Source organism: Platalea leucorodia, assembly GCF_965183815.1.
Source record: "Platalea leucorodia genome assembly, chromosome: 1".
In the NCBI taxonomy this organism is placed as follows: domain Eukaryota; kingdom Metazoa; phylum Chordata; class Aves; order Pelecaniformes; family Threskiornithidae; genus Platalea; species Platalea leucorodia.
In genome coordinates this window covers 44125467-44143881 of record NC_138823.1, presented here as the reverse complement: position 1 = coordinate 44143881, position 18415 = coordinate 44125467, and the positions used below count along the sequence as shown (strand labels likewise).

At 39.8% G+C, this 18415-nt stretch overlaps 1 protein-coding gene across 8 annotated transcripts in view; it reads right to left on the bottom strand.

The window, feature by feature from the left end:
* The window catches only part of RB1CC1 (RB1 inducible coiled-coil 1), an 84002-nt gene extending 66511 nt beyond the window's left edge, over positions 1–17491 (bottom strand). For 2 of the 8 annotated variants that reach the window (XM_082317919.1, XM_082317926.1), the window contains exons 1-3: positions 16871–16989; positions 3958–4076; positions 1837–1964 (exon numbers count right to left, since the gene is read on the bottom strand). In XM_082317919.1, coding sequence (XP_082174045.1) covers positions 1837–1907 — 71 coding nt within the window. In that variant the 5' untranslated portion in view covers positions 1908–1964; positions 3958–4076; positions 16871–16989. Of the gene's footprint in view, positions 1–1836; positions 1965–3957; positions 4077–7524; positions 7674–8177; positions 8261–13676; positions 13767–16870; positions 16990–17472 lie in introns of those variants that run through there. The other 6 variants (XM_082317921.1, XM_082317922.1, XM_082317923.1 and 3 more) reach the window with 6 other exon arrangements.
* Between the last annotated feature and the right edge of the window lie 924 nt (positions 17492–18415).

Genomic DNA, 18415 nt, shown 5'->3' with positions numbered 1-18415 from the left:
TTGAAGACACAGGCAAACAGCAAATTATACAAGAATTTACTAATATGATACAGTAACTGACCCAAACTATATAACACACTGGGGTCGTACCTGTGCAAAGGTATTAAAATGCTTCAGAGTGTCAAGTGAATAATCAATATAAGCATCACTGGTTTTGATATAACTGGCAGGAGGCATAACAACGTTACTGGCTATATGGTACTTGAAAAATAAAGATCAGTTATCTAAAATAACCATCATTCAATATGACATCATGGATTCACTACAAACATCTCATGAGCACAAGCTTGTACTTGCTAGCTGCGTTACAGTAGGCATTCACCTGTCATCTCCATGGTCTTTGGGAAGATAGCTTGGCCTGTCCATGTACAAGGAGATAGGCAAAGAACCCAAGAAAGTTAGTCTTGCTAAAAAGAGCAAGTCTACACATACAGAATAAGAAATTAAACTGTTCAATTGAATAGTCTTGAATTTTGTATGGTTCAGCCGTTGGAAAGCTTCTTTCTCAAAGAACTATCCAACTGAGTAAAAAGTCAGCCCGTACCAGACTATTAGGTGCCTGGACTGGCAGTTCAGATGCTGTACCTCACTCACCATGATTTAGGAACAGAACGTCTCAATGTACCAGACAGCATACAGAGCTGCTGACACATCTGCAAATGACCCAGTAGATCCAGAATGGCTGAGATGAAACAATATTTCATGCTCGATAATACCCTGAGTGTCAGCGGGCTTTGCAGAAGAGCATACAAAACCCATCAGTGTAGACAATCTTAGGGCCCTTCCACCTCAAACGAGTTTCAAAATCCAAATACACTTGTTGAGTCATGAAAACTACAAACAGGAATTCAGCAGAACGGAAACAGTGCATCCAAGCACAAAATCCATGGCAGAAATCTCTCAAGCACAATTACCTGTAACTCATTCATCACTGACAGAACATGAAGACAGCAGGTAAGCTTGGCTCATGATAAGTCCAAGGTGTATGAGCTATCATGACATCATACACAATTTACTTATTAGATCAGAGTCCCACATAAGAACAAGGAAAAAGGATACGATACATACAGTATACCTAAACCTCTCTAAAAGCATCTTTACGTTTGCAAGATGCTTTTAACGTGCAGAGAAAAAAATACAAATAGCAAAGTTATTGGGACTTAACTGTCATTCTGTAACACTGCTCATGTTTCAGGCAGTTGGGCATTCAGAAGTTCGTGTTTTACATATAAAATGATGTAAAACATTTTGGAGCCTTACAACATACACCAGAACCAACTTTTACCCATCCTGGACATGAGTCAAAAACACATATGTCAGTTCTTTAGCATCCAATCTAAAAATATTACAGAACACACATTTTCTTCAGGATGAGTATATACTGACAGGAGAAAGAGCAAACTGCAGAATTTCTGCTGTGATGCCAGTCAATAAAAAATAAACCTTTTACAGAGGAATCCTAAATAAAAGCACCGTCCAATACAAGGTCACAGAAGATCTGAATTCATTCTGACGGTTTTTCCAAAAAGGACCAAACATAACACCAGACTCAACTAAGAGCAGGGCATCCTCTGTCACTGCCCCAGAAAGTAAATAACGTCACCACTCTTTCATAGGACCTCAAAACACACACAATCACCTGCAAGGCATTGAAAATGCTAATCCAACCCCCCCCCCCCCCCCCAAATTCACTCAAATACACGAAAACCTAGAAGATAACTACATGGGCATACTAAAAAACAACTGAGTATCATCTTTCAGTATAAAAAAAGTATATATACTCTTTTTTAAATTTATTTAAAAAACAAATAATAAGCAATTAATTAACTTTCTTACTTCTGTACAGCAAGTTCCGTATCAAAAGTAAGGGTAGTTCCAGTGTTGACCAGAAATACATATAGCTTCATGATGATTTCTTTAGGTTTCTGAAGTTTATAACTTCCACTGCTAAAATCATTTAGAAACTGAGAAAAAAAAAAAAATTCGTTAGTTTCACATATGAGTTATGAAACTTGTTTCACATAGAAAAAAAGACACATACATGCTTTTGAAAAAATATTTTAGGTATATAGTGGGTGAATACATCAGCTCTCATATTCCACAGTTCTTTATCCATTACTAAACATACAGATGCTCCTCTGACCTCTGCGGAGGTAAGCCTCCACATATGCAGATAGTTAAGAGAACACATGAAAATATACACTGAGGAGAACAAAGAAGAAAAAAAAAAAAAAAGACAACTTTCAGTTGCAGAGGCCACCATCCCAGATCATTACCTGGCTTTTCTCAATTATAAAATGCATTTTTAAAGCCCCAGATACAGCTATTTCCAGACATCTTTTCTAGATTTTACAAACAGCAGCATGATCTACGCTGTTAGTATTCATTCCTCAACTTACAGCTACAGAGTCTATCTGCTCACTACTATCCCTATCCATAGTTTTTTCACTGACATATGGAAGCAATAGCAAAAATTAAAAATAAAAACACCCTAAGATTATGTAGATTTTCTTTTTCTATCTCTCCATAATTAAGTAATAGTTTTAAAAAATATTTTCTTCTGTTTTCAGCACTAGCTAAATCTGTAGCTACTTTCTTCGTCACTAATAGCGAATATGGAGTGATCAAGAGAGACAGTGCAGTCCAACACATTGGACACATTTTCAGTCCTGTGCCCTACAAGCATCTGGATGAGTGACTATAAGCACTTTTTTTTCCAGTGTACATAACAGAAGAAAAACATTGAACTGCTTTGTAAAACATGGAGATTTAATCTGAGATTTTATCACTGAAATACTCCATACTTCTGAGCCTATTTCTCTTCTCGTCCAAAGGAGCTCAGAAGTTTATGAATGATTTCCTTCACACTAACAAAGCTGCTGCAGAAGTACAACTAGCACTGCAGTCACTAATGACCCAAAATTTTTTTGAAGTGGAAGGACTTATGAAAAGTTAAGCTGGAAAACTTTTAGCCACTCAGCGATATTCTTATATCATTATAAAAAAGATTTTTTGGATTAAATTACTTCATAGGAAGTATAAGAAGTCCCTCTTTCCCTGAAATATGAACAGGATACACACACACAGTCTACACAGCTAATTGTATTATTCTAAAATGACTCTGAATTTGCATTTATCTCTCTGCCTACACAGAGAAAAAGTGACAAACCATAGAGAAAAATAACAAAAACGCCATTAAAATGGGGAAGGGGGGAGAGGTTTTACCACACTAAGAAGCCCAGAAAGTCAAAAGAGCTTTCTTTCAAGAGAGTGGCTTTCCACCCACTTTTAAAGTATTAATTATAGTACATAAACTAGTCAAAACATGCATTTTCACAAGGCTTCAGAAATAGAACCACATCAAATAAAGAAGCCCCAGTTAAATAATTTGATCTGAATTGACTTTTGTTGTCCTTACACTAGAACTCTACTCTATTCAGTGGCACCAGTTCCAATTTATATTGGAAAAAGAAGAATATACTCTATAAACAAAGTTATTAGATAGACAAAAACTGCTGAACACCAAGAACAAGCTAGCAATAATTTATTACTAAATTCTTTGGCCTAGGTTTCAGAATTAATCAGCCTCACATGTAGACAGACTTCTTTTCACAAAGGGTATATTTGTGACTGTGGTCCAGGTAGAATTAGAAACAAATGTGTTAATACAATGCTTAAAGCAAGCACCATGGAGCACCCACCAAAAAAAGCTCCTTTCAACCTAAGCAGAGTAAGAGGCTTGTGTAGTATCTAGTTTTCCTATAAACATTATTTTTTAAGCTCAAGCAATATTTAAGAGAGAATCTGTCCGGAAACTTCATGTACATAAAGTGAAATTTTCATCAAACATTTCCCCCTCCATACCTTAACACTAAAGAAAAAACACTATCAAGATCAAAAATATTTGACAGCATCAGCAGTCTCAAACTTTTTAACTTCAAGTAAAGAAAGAATTACCTTCAGGCACTACACAAAGCTGCCACCTTCTTCGAATTCAAGAGGAGAATAAACGTGCACATTCGCTTGACTTGATTTTTGGCAACAGAGCAGCATGGCTGTTCAAAGCCAGAGAAGATCTGGAAAGAAAAGATACAGAATACAGGTATTATTAAAATGTCAGGATTTTATGGTCATCATTGCATCTAACCCAGAAACCTATGTATGTCAATGCCAGGAAGAATAATTATGTGGTAGTATTTCTTTCTTAATTAACAATGCTCTCCAGTTACAAGTCTGCTCAAAACTGCTACATACCTGAATATTTTTGCCCATAGGTTCAGTTCAACCATTAGCGATATTCTTCAGTATTTACAAGAAGGCAAAGTTAGTTCGCTAAACAGAACTGTTTGTATTTCCATTAACTGAAAGTATTTTTCAGAACTGGTGCAGAATGCTGATGAGACGATGCTAAGAGCAATACAGAAAGTCATAACAAAATGTAATCTATCTAAAAAAACCCAGTGTAGAAAGCCACACATGCTACTGCTGTTGAATGAACAGCTTTATCCTGCAGCTGTATCCAACAGATTCCTTCAGGAATCAGCATCACCTTCCTTACCTGAAACAAGGTAACCTGATTTGTTAAACCATTCACCTACTTCAGATTTTTTTTTTTTTTTTTTTTTTTAAATAAACTGAATATGTTACCATTCCCAGCTGCTTGTCACTGGCATCCTTGCCAGGGGCTTCCTCACCCAGAACTGCTGTTTAAACTAGAACTGAAACTACAACAATCAAAATAAGTCCGATCAACGAAGGTGGTCTTTTTAGGTCACCCTAGTTCACTTTAACTGTTGTCAGTTAAGTAGCGGTGCCAAAGGAGAAGAAGCCCTTGGCAAGGAAGGCGGTGATGAGCAGTTGGGCTCAGGGCAGTCAGACAAGTGCACAACCAAACTCCGAACTGCAAACAAACATTATTTCTATCATGTTAATGCCCTCGCAAGCTTTCTGAGAAGATGATCAGGCACTATAAAGGGTGATAATCCATTACTAAAAATAGGTTTGCTGAAGCATGAAAACTTTTAGAACGTGTAAATCATTTTACACAACCCATGCTACTAAAGGTAAACCAAAAACACTTCATCCCAAATTTGAAAACCTTATGATAAAGGAAAAAAAAAAAATACAACTATTACAAGTATTTTACATGCACGGAACAGATAGCACTTTATTAGGCTGTTATTTGAGCTATTATCCTCTTCCCTCCTGTCCACTCCCTCTTTCCTCCTATGCAAAATGCACACACGTCACCCTGTCAGAAGCAAAAGTGCAATAAAAGGGAAAAAAGCAATGTGTTTAAGTACCACCACTGGAAAACCAGTAACTGAAGTGTCCTCTTCCAGTTTAGCTATCAGCAGTCAGCAGTTGTACTTGAGCAAAATAAATTTATGAACACTTGCTTTAAATCAAAGTAATGCACATTAGCATGAATAACAAGAAACTACTGAAACACTTCTGCCACAAAGTAGGATCGCAACACTATAATCTCTGTTCTTCCAATTCCTTTGCAACCATTAAGTCAAAAAACAAGTCTTATTTCTTCCGCCCAACATTTCAACAAACAATCCTGGGGGAGCAGAACTACACTCATACAGGCAGGACAAATTTGAATTATGTTACTCTTTAAAGAAAAAAAAAAAAAAAGTAGAATTCACCCACTCCCAAGGTTGCCACAAATTTCAGTGAGTACTCCCAGGAACAGAGGAATCGCGTAAAGCATGGTTTCAGAGAATACATGCATTTAACACCGAGCTCTCCTGCAGATTCACTGGTGCCCAGTAAGGGCAGGCTGCAGCCCTCCCTTCAGCAGAAACCATGTCAAGTGCCTCTCTCCAGCTGCCTGTTTTCATAACACTGGAAGAAACTGAATTTTGAGAGCTCTCCCTAGTCTTGCATCTCCGGACAACATCTGGCTGAGTTTGGTCAACAAAGTCCAAGATTAGTTAAAGGGCGAGATGCGTGAAAACCAGTCACAACTGCCTAAGTCTCTTTTCTTTCAAAGGCCAGGTTACAGCAGACTATTACAAGCAAGGTCAGCTACATATCACAAATTAGCCTTTAAGTTTGTTCCCAATATTCTTGAATGTTATGATTCAGCAGTAACACAAGCTTTTAACATAAGCTTGGTGTGAAAGTCAGCCACCATCAAGCTTCAACAGAATATATCCATAAACGCATACATTTTATTCTTCTTCTATTTATTCTTCTGTCTTCAACAGGCCATTATGAGAATTTCAGGCTTTTTTAGCATTACACTGTTAGACAGTGTCACAACTTTCAAGCTTTTTAGTGTTACATTGCTGAAATTATTTTAATTAATTTTAATAGAGCAGTAGAGCAATTACAAAATTTGGTAACTACTGAAAACAGAGCTAACTATGTAATCAGACAGACTGTAACAAAATGACTAATCCACCCAGATTATTTGTTTGAACTGTGTGACCTGCAGCACAAGAGCAGATCATGCTCTCCTATAAACTAGATCCTTCAAATTATGGGATGGGAGCTTGTATGATCAACAGCCATGAATTATTAGTTACACCATTAAAAAATTAGCTGAAAAATTTGAAAAGGAAATTTCTGTAGGAGCTGCCAGAGTAGACAGAATATGGTAGACATGAACATAAAAAAAAAAAAAATAAGGTAACAAAAATTAAAGTAAGAATAGCACGAAGTAGAAAAAGCTTACAGAATTAATTCAGAAGATGTATATTTTGTTACATTAGCTAACACCAAAACCAGCCATGAATATATTATGCTGGTTATAACACTATTTACTGGTCTACATTGTGTTTACATTGCAATGCAATTACTACATCTGCTTCACTTCATTAAAGTATTGCAAGCTTTTCCTATCCAATATAAACTCTTCAACAACCGAGTACTTTTGAAGTCTGTGTTGATCGATACTTTCAACGCATGTAGTTTAGAAGTTTTGAAATGTATCTTACTTAGTTCAGAACATGCTCATTGCTACATCTGTAAAACAAAATGAATGCCTGTTTACAGACCTTTCCTTTTCGTAATTACAGTACGGGCATCATGGGTTCCACAGCACTCTACAAATAATCCTATGGCTACATTAACCATTCATTTCTGCCATTAAGTGCAGAATCCCTGCTCCATTATCCAATTCTGACTGTTCCACTGTTTCATGGTACAATTCTTTCCAATTTCACAAACTCAAACACTGAAATCTAGCATTCAGGGTAGGACAAAGACAGAAATCAATATTTATGCTGTTTGGGTTCCAAGGGGCATTATCAGCTTCACTATAAAGTCATTAAGTTTCCTCTACGATATCCCAATATTTAAGTTCATGCACATGTTTTTGACATCTCATTTCCCATGCCTTCTTTACAAACTGGTTTACAAACTAAACTTAAGCAAACGAAGTTATTAATACATTTTTCTTTAACTCCCTGAAATTTAAACTGAATTATGCCACAGTCATAGCTTTCCTTTAAACCCAGTGGTTTAAAATTCCATCTTTTACATCAGCAACACACCAGCAGCATAAAGTACCTTGCTTTCTGTGCCTGGGGAAGTACTGCTTCACATCTGTAGAGTAAGTGCCATACTTATCAATGCTTCATCTCCCAGGTCAGAGGACCAAGAGGCCAAAGCTCTTCCCCCCGCCCCGTGTATATCTCCAGGTTGGAAGCGGCTCAACTCTGAAAGCAGACAGACAGAACCAGCTTAACTACCTAAGCACGGCAAGACTCTCACTGTTCACTCAGAAGCCTGCAATTCCACATTGCCAATTATTAGGCATTCATATAGCTCTGTATGAACATCATCTCTATGCTGCCAATAAAGGAAGTTTCTCTTCTCTTACTGCAGACCAGCTGAGGCTACACTGCAGGTAACAGATAGTGCCTCCAATATGAGTCATAAATGTTACCACTGATTACAAGGGTCAGGCGTCTCACAGGGGATCACTGCAGAATTCCTGCTTGTCAAAAGGTCAATTCATCTGAGGCAAAGGCTGACAAGTCCATCACATGCTTAAAAGACTCAAGTGCTATTCCTCATTCACTGAGTATCTTATCTGGAGAACATCTCCCCTGAAGGAGAATATACCTTTATTACCTCTGGAGACGGAGAGCCAACTTTGGGGCACATTAACATCTTATTAAGCTGTGCTTCATTTCCATACAGCAAATCTTAAGGTTCACCTTTGAGATGCTGCAGTTCCTGTGATTTCATTTTTCTCTCCTTTTAGAGCAGGATTTCCTGTTTCACTTTGACTTAAGCAATTCTACAATAGACAAAAGGTACAAGACTAGCACAGAATGTTCCTTCCAATTCATTTTTTTTTCTTCTACAAACCTGTCTTCTACCTCTATTTCCTTTGTTTTCTTCAGGTACCCTTCTCAAAAAATGCTCTCTTGCTCTATCTTGCACACCTCACCTCATAACCAAAGCATTTCATAGCACGTAAATCCTAGTATCAAAGGAAAACGAACATAGAGACTAAGCTGAATTTAAGGAAACAAACACCCTCTTTCATGTCAGTTGTAAGATCATCTCTAAAAGTACACTTCAAGGAGCTTTCTTCAATACTGCAACCAATGAATCTAACCAAATATATCTTAATTTTGCAGAAGATGACTACCACCACCAGAAGAACAGAGAGAATGACCTCATTATGAGGGCACACATTCTTTACTAATGCCTTTAGCAACAGAAATGGCTTAGTTTCTAAAACACAATGCAAATGCATACCCTTATCTGGACAACCAAGTGTTGAAAGGAAACATGCTTTAAAAGGCACTTAAAAAACTTAAAGTAAAACTTTAAAAAAAAAAATCGTAATCTACGTGATGAATAAATAGTAGGCCTCCTCCTGAGCCAGTTGCAGAGAATAATTTCATCCCCTGCTCCTCCAAAATATATTTAACTAGAAGACCATACCTAATCACTAAGATACATGTTACTCCAGGTGGAGATCCTATCAAAGCCTACAAACTTCATGTTCAAGCCACACTGTAGTCTTAAAGAAAGGCTGTCAATCCCTGACATCTGTAAGGTGCCATCTGGAGCTCTATTTATACTCTGTCGAGATGTGCATCAGGCACAGAGGCGGTTACTTAATTACAGTATCTCCAACAGTCACTGTGTTGTTAGCAGCTCACAAACTCAGCTGCTGGTCAGTAAAGCAAGTCTTCTCCACCCAGCACAGGAACGAAGCTGCAATTCTGCAGAGCGACCAGGAAACGTGTCTAAGCCCCTACTTCCCAATTCACTAAAGAGGAATTTCAAAACTCAGTAATTCAGTATACAGTAATTCATAGTACAAGAGGCTTCCCCCCCCCCCCTTTAAGATGAATCATTTTACACAATACCAACTTAATACTTAAGAGTTATATATGACCACCATATTTAGAGTTTCTCCTGCAACTCTGAATTACATGGAAACTCCTCATTCAGCAAAGTAGGTACAGCAACACCTTCACAGATCCTCAACAACATCAGCAGTGGAACAGCAGGAGATCAAAAGCAACTGCATCTGGGCAGCTAAGAAAACATGCGTTAAAGAGTAGCTTTGAAATTGGTGTGGCAGCTTCTTACAAGTTCAGACACAACTTATATCATGAATTCTAGGAAAGCAATAGTTTCAGACATGTTCATGAGACAAGCAGCACATTATTAAGCATTGTGTCATGATTCCGTATGTATATTTCAGATCTGAGGGTTAGCATCTATTTATACTGCTCGTTTCATTAATTTGAGGAGCTGCCAAAACACAATCCATATAATGGATCAGACAAAAGTGTTTCTCCTCCAACAGTAAGAAAAAAAAAAAAAAAAAGAAACCAAAACTTTACCACATTTTTCAAAATCCCACATCTCTTACCTGACAGAAAGTGGAATTTCTGTGCCTCAGGTAACAGGTACAAGTCAGAAAACAAACGAAGGGTTTCTGGCATTCTTATTGCTAGGAAACAGCCACAGGCTGTAGAAGTACCCTTCTTTTCTTTTTTTTTTTTTTTTTTTTTTTTTAATTGATGGAAACAGCCTTTCCACAGCTGTCTGCAACTCAGTCTTTGACAAAGTTAACTGAAGGTTTTGTCAGCTTCTTTTTTTTTTTTTAATGTATAATTTTGCCATTTCAAAAGCATTTGTAGACTACGAGTCTTCCTCCAATTACAGACATTAATACATTCACTTTGCAAAGAATGGTGCTCTTGGGTATGTGGAGCTTCAGGTGGTTTTATTCAAGTTACTGACTGACTCCATACTGGTAGGAAGGTTCTCCCTCTAGACATATACTCTTTAAAAATAATTAGCATGTAAAATCTTAGTGTTTGCAAACAATTCTGCAAGAAACAGCCAACAAAAATTCCTTTATCTCTTACATCAAAACTCAGACAAGTCGGCACCAATGCTTCTTTCACTAACACTCTCTCTCTGGTTAACCAAGACCACAATCACATGAATACTGGTTAAACTAAGAGCACCAGACTCATGAACCCCTTTCCTCAGCCAGTTGTTCTTCTGCTCCTCTCCCTGCATGAACTTTCAGTGGTGCAGCTTTCCATACTTCTATGGAGTAAACCGGATTACTTTGCTGTAACAAGTTAGAAACAGCGTACTTCCCCAGGTTACTGCTAGCTTGAATTAGTTCCATGATCCAGTTCACTATGCAGCCCCACAAAAACTGTTACACTACGACTAAGGCTGGAAAGAGGTTGATGAATACAGGGGGTACCGAACGTCAGCACCATCATCCAAGAAGACAAACAAAAATTTCCAGAAGACATCATTCACATTCCTAACTGCCCATGACATCATCAGTTATTAATAGATAACCTCTTATAAATGGTAACCTATTAAAAAAAAAAGCCAGTATCATCTTAAAGCACAGGCTAAGATAACTCAGAAATGGGCAATTACTACATATGCAACTGAGGACAGAGTTTCTCAAAATATAGACTGAGGCCACTTCTCCTGCCTTCCCCTCTCCAGATACACCATTGTAATGCTACAAGTTTTTTTTAGGTGGATAGCACAAGGTAACTTGGCCAGGCCTACTTCATAGGATGAAAGCACAGAAAGACTGATTAAATGGCATTTATTTCACAGGAATGAAAACACTACAGATAGAAGAGAAAGTAAAAGACTGACAATAATGAAATGTAAGACAAATAAAGATCCTTGTGATTTAGTCTGATTGCCTACAAAAAAGTAACAGGTTCTTCCTTAATTAATTTCTATTCATAAGCAATCATTTTTTAGAATAACATTAAAGTCTTCCAGGAATAAGGAAATCTACCACCATCTTGGTAAACTGTTCAAATGATTAGCAACTTCCAAACTCGTTTCAAATTTTTCTTAATTCATATGGATGTTTGTAAATTTAGCATTTGAACTTTCATGATCTAAAGACGGAATTTGTCTAATTTCTCATTTTTAAGTTCCTTATAATTAACATGTCACCTATGAACCTCTTCCTATTTATCAATATTCTTTTTTTCAGTGGTATCTGAAACAGACAAGTAAAGGACCATCAGTGACGTGCAGAGTCAACATAACCCTCACCCTCCCTATGAATACATATTCAAAAATTATGTCTAGATTTTTGGCAAATCAGCTTACTACTCTATTTGCATGTTACATAGTTACAAGTCACCTTCAGATCTTTACTGGCATCAATCCGCAAGAAGATAAGAGCAATGTTAGAGAAATGAGAAGTGCTGCAGAATGGGTTTGAAGATTATTAAATTTTATCTTATCAAGAAGGCGTTTAGTAATTTTCAACTGGCCTTCTTTACCTTTCTGGGATAAATATTTGGTAGCTTAAAAAAAGCTAAAAAGTACACTAATAAATCCCATTATGGAATATTACCAGCTTAAGAACTACACAACGTCACAAAAAAAACCCAAATCACAACCCATAACTGTTGAGATACTACAACTGTATTCCTACCTTCTTGAACCCTGGTTGTGCTGTTTGCAGCCATAACATGCATGTGAAATTGTTGTTATATTACATCTGCTTTTTGAAATTTATAAGTATTTTATCTTTGAGTCTTTCACATAACATAAGTAAAGGAAAGTTTACACATTACACCCCCTCTTTTCTTCAGACAGAATTGAGAATTTTGAGTCATATTTTCATTTTTTGTTTAAAGAGTATTCACTGGGTTTGAATCAAGTCTCTTTCAATCAGTAGACAAGTATTTGTAAAGAATATTTTTAATTACAATAGACAAATAAGTCATCTTGAGTTTACTAGCAGAATACTTGCAATATAGCATAAGCATAATATATTAGAAGAGAGCTTCTAGTCCAGTTACACAATGCATTCTTATATAAGAATCTCCACTTCATCTGAATTTAATAAAAATACACACTCTGGAGGATGGAAGGAAAAGTATATAAATAAAAGCACCATTTTGTCAGTATGAACTGTCTACCCTAGGCACAACTACACTAAATAAGGGTCAAATAGCCATACTTTTGACATACCAGCACAGCTACTTGGCATCAACAAACCCAAAATAAAATTTGGAGATAAACCACTGACATTTGGAGTCCCTGCAATATCAGGAAAACACCACCATTCAAATGAGGAAGAGCAAAAATTGCTGCAGCCATATCTACAATATACATAATAGACAAAAGAGCATATTTTACAGAATGTAGCATGAACATATTCATTCAGACAAAACAGTAGCAGATCAGTCAGTTACAAAAGAGACCCAAACACCAAATCAAAATAAAATTTTGGAATTTAGGAGCAGCTACCTCAAATGTTCACAGAAATCGGATCTCAGCAAAGTGCCATTCTTAACAGAATTTATATTTTAGCTTTGTTAAGAGTGGTCTGATTTTTCAATCCATGATAGAAGTAAAACTTTCCCTTTAATTAGTTCTTGAATGCTGCTTTCTAGCTCTGAAACACACATTGCTTTCAATCTGTTCAAACTGAAAACAGCATACTGGCCTTTCAAACACATCTTCAAGAATAATAATGAAGATTGATGTATTGTGTTACTATCATACAGACACTAGTTTCATCTAATTCCTCCAAATAAAAGGAACAGGCAATTGAAATACTGAACACATTATTTCCCCACCACCAAAACTTTCCTACTCTCCTGATAAAGCAAAAATACTGTTTCAAAAATAAGTCTTAGGAGGTAAGAAAATATGAGCTATTTCATAACAAGAAAATAAAAGCGTGTTCTGAAGTCAGAGACCCATTAGGACGTTCCCTAAGCAGAGCTGCTCTCAAATATTTGCACATCAGTCTGCTTATTGGACCTATGGCACTACACAGCAAGACAGATACAGGACATTTGAAACCCTACTAGTCAACAAAGCAGTTTTACATTTTACATTCAATCAACAGGTAATCAACACAGGTCAGAGAAATTCATATAATGCCTAAGCCATTTCACATAGAAAGCAGGCTACCACATTCTACAAGAGCTAATTTTCTAGATGCACAAACTACTAGAGATTTATATATAGCACACTGTAATCATTTCACCTTGATGCGATAAAGGCAGCAGGCCCAGCTGCAAAATCTGTTCCCAAAAGAAACTGTCAACATCTTGGATGCACATAAAAAGCTACATTATCTGTTGCTTGAGCTGGTAGTTTGAGCTCAGAACCCTACTGGAACCATTGACTGCAAACCTGAAGAACAAAAGGAAAATACACACCTGGAGATGGACAGAAGACAAGCGAGAATTCCCCTGACATCCCAGGTGGTTCTCCTGACCAGCCAACAGTAGCCAGCCCCATCTGAATCTCTGAATGAAAATTTTGTATCAATAAATTTGTTCTGATATTTCTATTGATAAGTGCCAACAATTTAGATTTAGATATTATTCATGTATTATTAACAATTTAGTTATGCTCAAATCCCATTAGAAAACACATCAAAAAATTATATCCACTTCCAATCCTGCTTACGAATGGGGATAGAAATAGCTGATACGTGGCTATGATGTCTTCCAACTTCTCTTCCAACTGAACTCAAAACTAAATTAAAAGCGGATCCGCAATATGAATAAACTCATAAATAGACAAGTGACTTTCACTATAACCACAGAATCCTAATTAGCTCACTAAAATCATTGTTAGCAATTTCTCTATCACCATTAATCATGCTGTAGGCTTTTACAACAAGGAATTCATGTAAGGATCTTTTAATTTGTACACTGAAATCATTACTACGACAAATCAGCTACAAAATACACACTTTGTAATTCTAGCAATTAGATTAGTAATTTACATATTAGTGATACTTTTTTTGCCTGCTTGGTGTCAGTTCATTCAATCAGGTCCTGCAGTATAATACAACATTATTATGTATGTTGGCATCTTGTAATCAAGTGTTCACGACTCGATAACACTGATTATCAACTCTGCATCAGAATGCTATCAGTAGAGTCATTGAAAGTAGTAGGGTATTAAAAATTTCTCCCCCCACCCTCAGAACTCTTCATATAATGTCACTGAGCTACAGACCAAAATCAGGAGCACAACTTTCTTGAGCAATACGCATATGCAGAAGACAACGCATGACTGCTTGGACACTGTCCAAATGACTCTGAAGTAGCTCGTGCAATGGCTGGATATGCACACTACAGTTTTTCATGTTGACTTACTTCACTTTACTACAACATGTGAATGAACCCAACCTGTGCAATAAAAAGTCTCAAGACCTTTACACCACTCTAAGCCAGCCTTCCACAGAAACTAACTGCTAGCTTAAAACCAAATAAAGACTTAAGGACACACTGATAACAACCTACCCTACAGGATAGCATACAGAAAAATTCTTTCAAATACCGTAACTGCCACTCTCTTATCAAAAGGAACAAATCAACATGTGCTACTCGTACCCCCCCGCCCAGACACTCACCCCCTACTTAATCAGAATAACCGAGATTCTAAGAAATGTACTAATAGTCTAGAAATTATATTGTTCACCCTAATTTTTGCAAGACTACGTAACCTTAGCTGTGTTCAGACAACGTGCAGGGACAAACAGTGTTTCAAACAGATGCCACAAAAGACCTCAAAATAACCCTTGCCCTCTTCTCCAGTCACACTGCAAGGCTGCTGCATACACTTCTAATTATAAATATGGTAACATGACATGGGGAGAGTGCCAGCCCCTTGAATATGATCTCAGGGACTACTAACCCAAATTTGTGCTGAGCACAAGGCTAGAGCAACACAATACAGCGTAAGATAGGTTTGCTTTTTCTTAAAATCTACAAAGTGTACAACAATAATACACATCCAAAGTGCAATTAGGTCTATCTTACAGTAATCCCATTATCCCAAAAGATCCCATTTGTATTTCCAACTCTATAACTGGCACAGCTAAAGTCCCTTACCTCACATTCTTCAGTAAGTTTTCTTTACTACTCCCAACATAACAAAACCATTTTGAGTTCCAGACAGCATTTAGAATAAGTACAAATAGATCCTCTGCACACTTTCATTTAAACTGAACTCAATGATGTTTCAATGTCTAATTTCTTTCTTGTTAGTATTTGCTTCTTGGTACTAAAGTTTATGTTAAAACACTAGATAATAGTAAAATCCTTTCTTCGTGTGTTTCATCTTCTAAAAACTACCCAAGATACTAGACATTAAACATTCTTAAAGTTCACAACTTAAATATACCATAATTGTGCGCAAGTTTTCTTTATGGTTGCGAAGTATTTATAGTGTCTAGTATTCCTCACAGTACTTCCCAGCTGTATGAACTTCAACTGCAAGAAGCATATTTTTCCATCCTTGTTATTTCTCCAGCACCACTGAGGTATCTTTTACCATGCAGTCAACCAAACAACTTCAGAAGTGCAAGTTCTTCCATAAAGCCGATGGCATGAACTACTTCTAACACACATTTATGTGAGTGGCAGAAAAAAAATATTCGACCTCCTCATTCTCTCCCATAAAGAAATAAAGGTGAAAGCAAGCTTTAAATACAAACCATGGGGAATGGCTCATGGACAGAACATACCACTTAATTGCTTCAGACAAAAAACAAATTACATAGCAAAAAAAGGCTATGGCTATAAAATGACTAAACTAACATTTCTGGGTCACTTCTGAATATCTCAGGTTCAGACATGATTTTTTTTTTTTTCCTGTCTCTAGACGAAGTTAAGTAAGAAACCTGAGTGTTACAAAGATCAGTCCATTTAATTTTCCCAACATTCATGTTAGCATTTCTACCTCTGGATCACTGTCAGACAGAACTTTGGGGGGCACTGGGAAGGAAACGCCAGCACGGATCAACAGAACAGCCTGGAAGTGTGCGTGAAAGCAATAACGAAAAACGGACGGGAAAATTCAGCACACGACATATGCTTCCTCGGGAACAGAAAGACGTAAACAACCGAGAAGAAGGCAGAACAACGTTTGTAAACACAACGCTTCTGCCCGGCGCTCGTCCGACCGCTGCCGACGGCGAGCTCGGAGGCGCAGCCGGGCTGAGTCATTCCTCGTAGTAACTTCACCGCGAATCCCTCGCCCTGGCAGCGGAGCCCTGGGCAGGGAGGAAGCACCCCGGCCCGCCCGCCGCTGCCCCGCCACCGCCGCGGCCCCCTGCGAACTGGCAGCCACCGCCCCCCGTCCTCCGCCGCCCCCGGTTCCGCAGGGGTCACCCCGCCACCCCGGGACCGGAGCCAGGGATCCCAGTCCTCCCCCCGCGCCCGCCCTTCGTCGCCCACCCCACGGGTGCAGCCCTGCGTCCAGAGCCGGGACCGCCGCCCCTTGCCAAGGCCGCCCTCCCGGTAAACGGGGGTCCCCGTCCTCCCCCCGGCTAGGAGGAGCCGAGACGAGGAGCGGAGCGGCGGGGGGATCCCGCGCCTCACCCGGCGCCACTCACCCGAGGGTCCCGCGGCAGCGCCGCGCATCCTCCGCCGGCGGCGCGCCCCCCCCTCCGCCCCCCGCGCGGCCGAGCCCGGCGGCTTCGCGGGGGCACGCACCGCCTCAGCGGTCACCGCGCCCGGGCGGGGGCGGGGAGAAGCGGCGGAGTTGGCGGGCGGGCGGGGAAGGTGGCGGCGGGGCCGGCGGGGCGGGCTGGGGAGCGGGGGGACGGGGAGCCCTGGCGCAGCCGCCGCCGCCGATGTTTGTTATTGTCGTCAGCCGCTTCCGGCGCCAGGGCATGCCGGGAGAGGGCGGCCCGGAGGAGGAACCGCAGGGCGGAAGCCGCAGCGGCGGCGGCGGCGCACGCGGGACTGGGGCAAGCGGAAGTCGTACCCTCGCGCTCACCCCGGGAGACCCCGGAGACCGTTGAAGCGCGGGGGGGGGGGGGGGTCGTCACCGGCGGCCGTCAACCGGCCCCGCCCGTGGGGGATGCCGATCCGAGGCCTCCCTGGCTCGGGGCCACAGGCCGCCTAGGCCTTACCCCAACACGGGTAACGAGGGGGGCTACCGCCCGCCTCCACATTTAACAAATGTTAAATTCATCGCCGCGGGTGTACTCACCGCCCAGGCCGGGCTCCTCGCCCTGCCTCCTTGCAAGGGCCGCGGGGAAGGACTGGGGCCCCTCTGAGGGCTCACAGAGCGTTCTACACAAAGCAGAGCGAGAGCTGTAGGGTAGGAACCGGCCTCTTACTCCTGTCCTGAGAAAGTGAAAGTGAACCTTGTGCACGTCACTTTCAGGTTTCTTTTTTTTCTTGTAAGAGGCTTAGCCCACTGAACTTTTCTTTGAGATGAGAACATAGCCACATAACTCAGAGAAGAGTGGATTGGAGTGTGAGGAAGAGTGTTGTTTCAGTCGGAACTGCAGGTGAGAGTCATGATGCTGGAGTTACAGATATCCTCCAGCAAAGATCCCTTGAGGACAGAGTACGACTAGATCTTACCTTTGTTGCCTCACCATGACCTCTCCTTCTCCTGTAACGTACGCCATAGGCAGCAGGTCATTGAATATAAGAAATTCAAAGCACAGTGTTGCGGCCAGAATATGAAGCAAGCACATCAGAAGAGGAATGCAAAAGAGAGCACAAGCATCTCATTTTCAGCCTGCAGGACAGATGCATTCAGTAAAATAGCTAGGTTCATTATATAAAGCATTTTCTTCGTCTTACCTGAACTTTCCTCTTAGGCCTCTTTAAACCTCATATGCACAGCCCTTCACCTGATATTATTTTTTACTTCTAGTTCATCAGCTTATAAATCTACAAGCTGGACCAGGCTTATGGTTTTCACAGTAAACTCTTAGTTGCTACTTCTGCCAGCTTGAAGAGCCTCCCGCCTGTCTGTCATGTTAAAGACGGTGTTGAACAGTCACAGCCTGTACCGATAGGTATTTGTTCTTGGAAAACGCCACTGCCATGGGCTTTTGAAAGTAAACACGGCTTCACTACCCCTAGTTGCCACCTTGTGTCACCTGTTAAACAAGCGCTCTCCAATTTTGTAGCTTCTT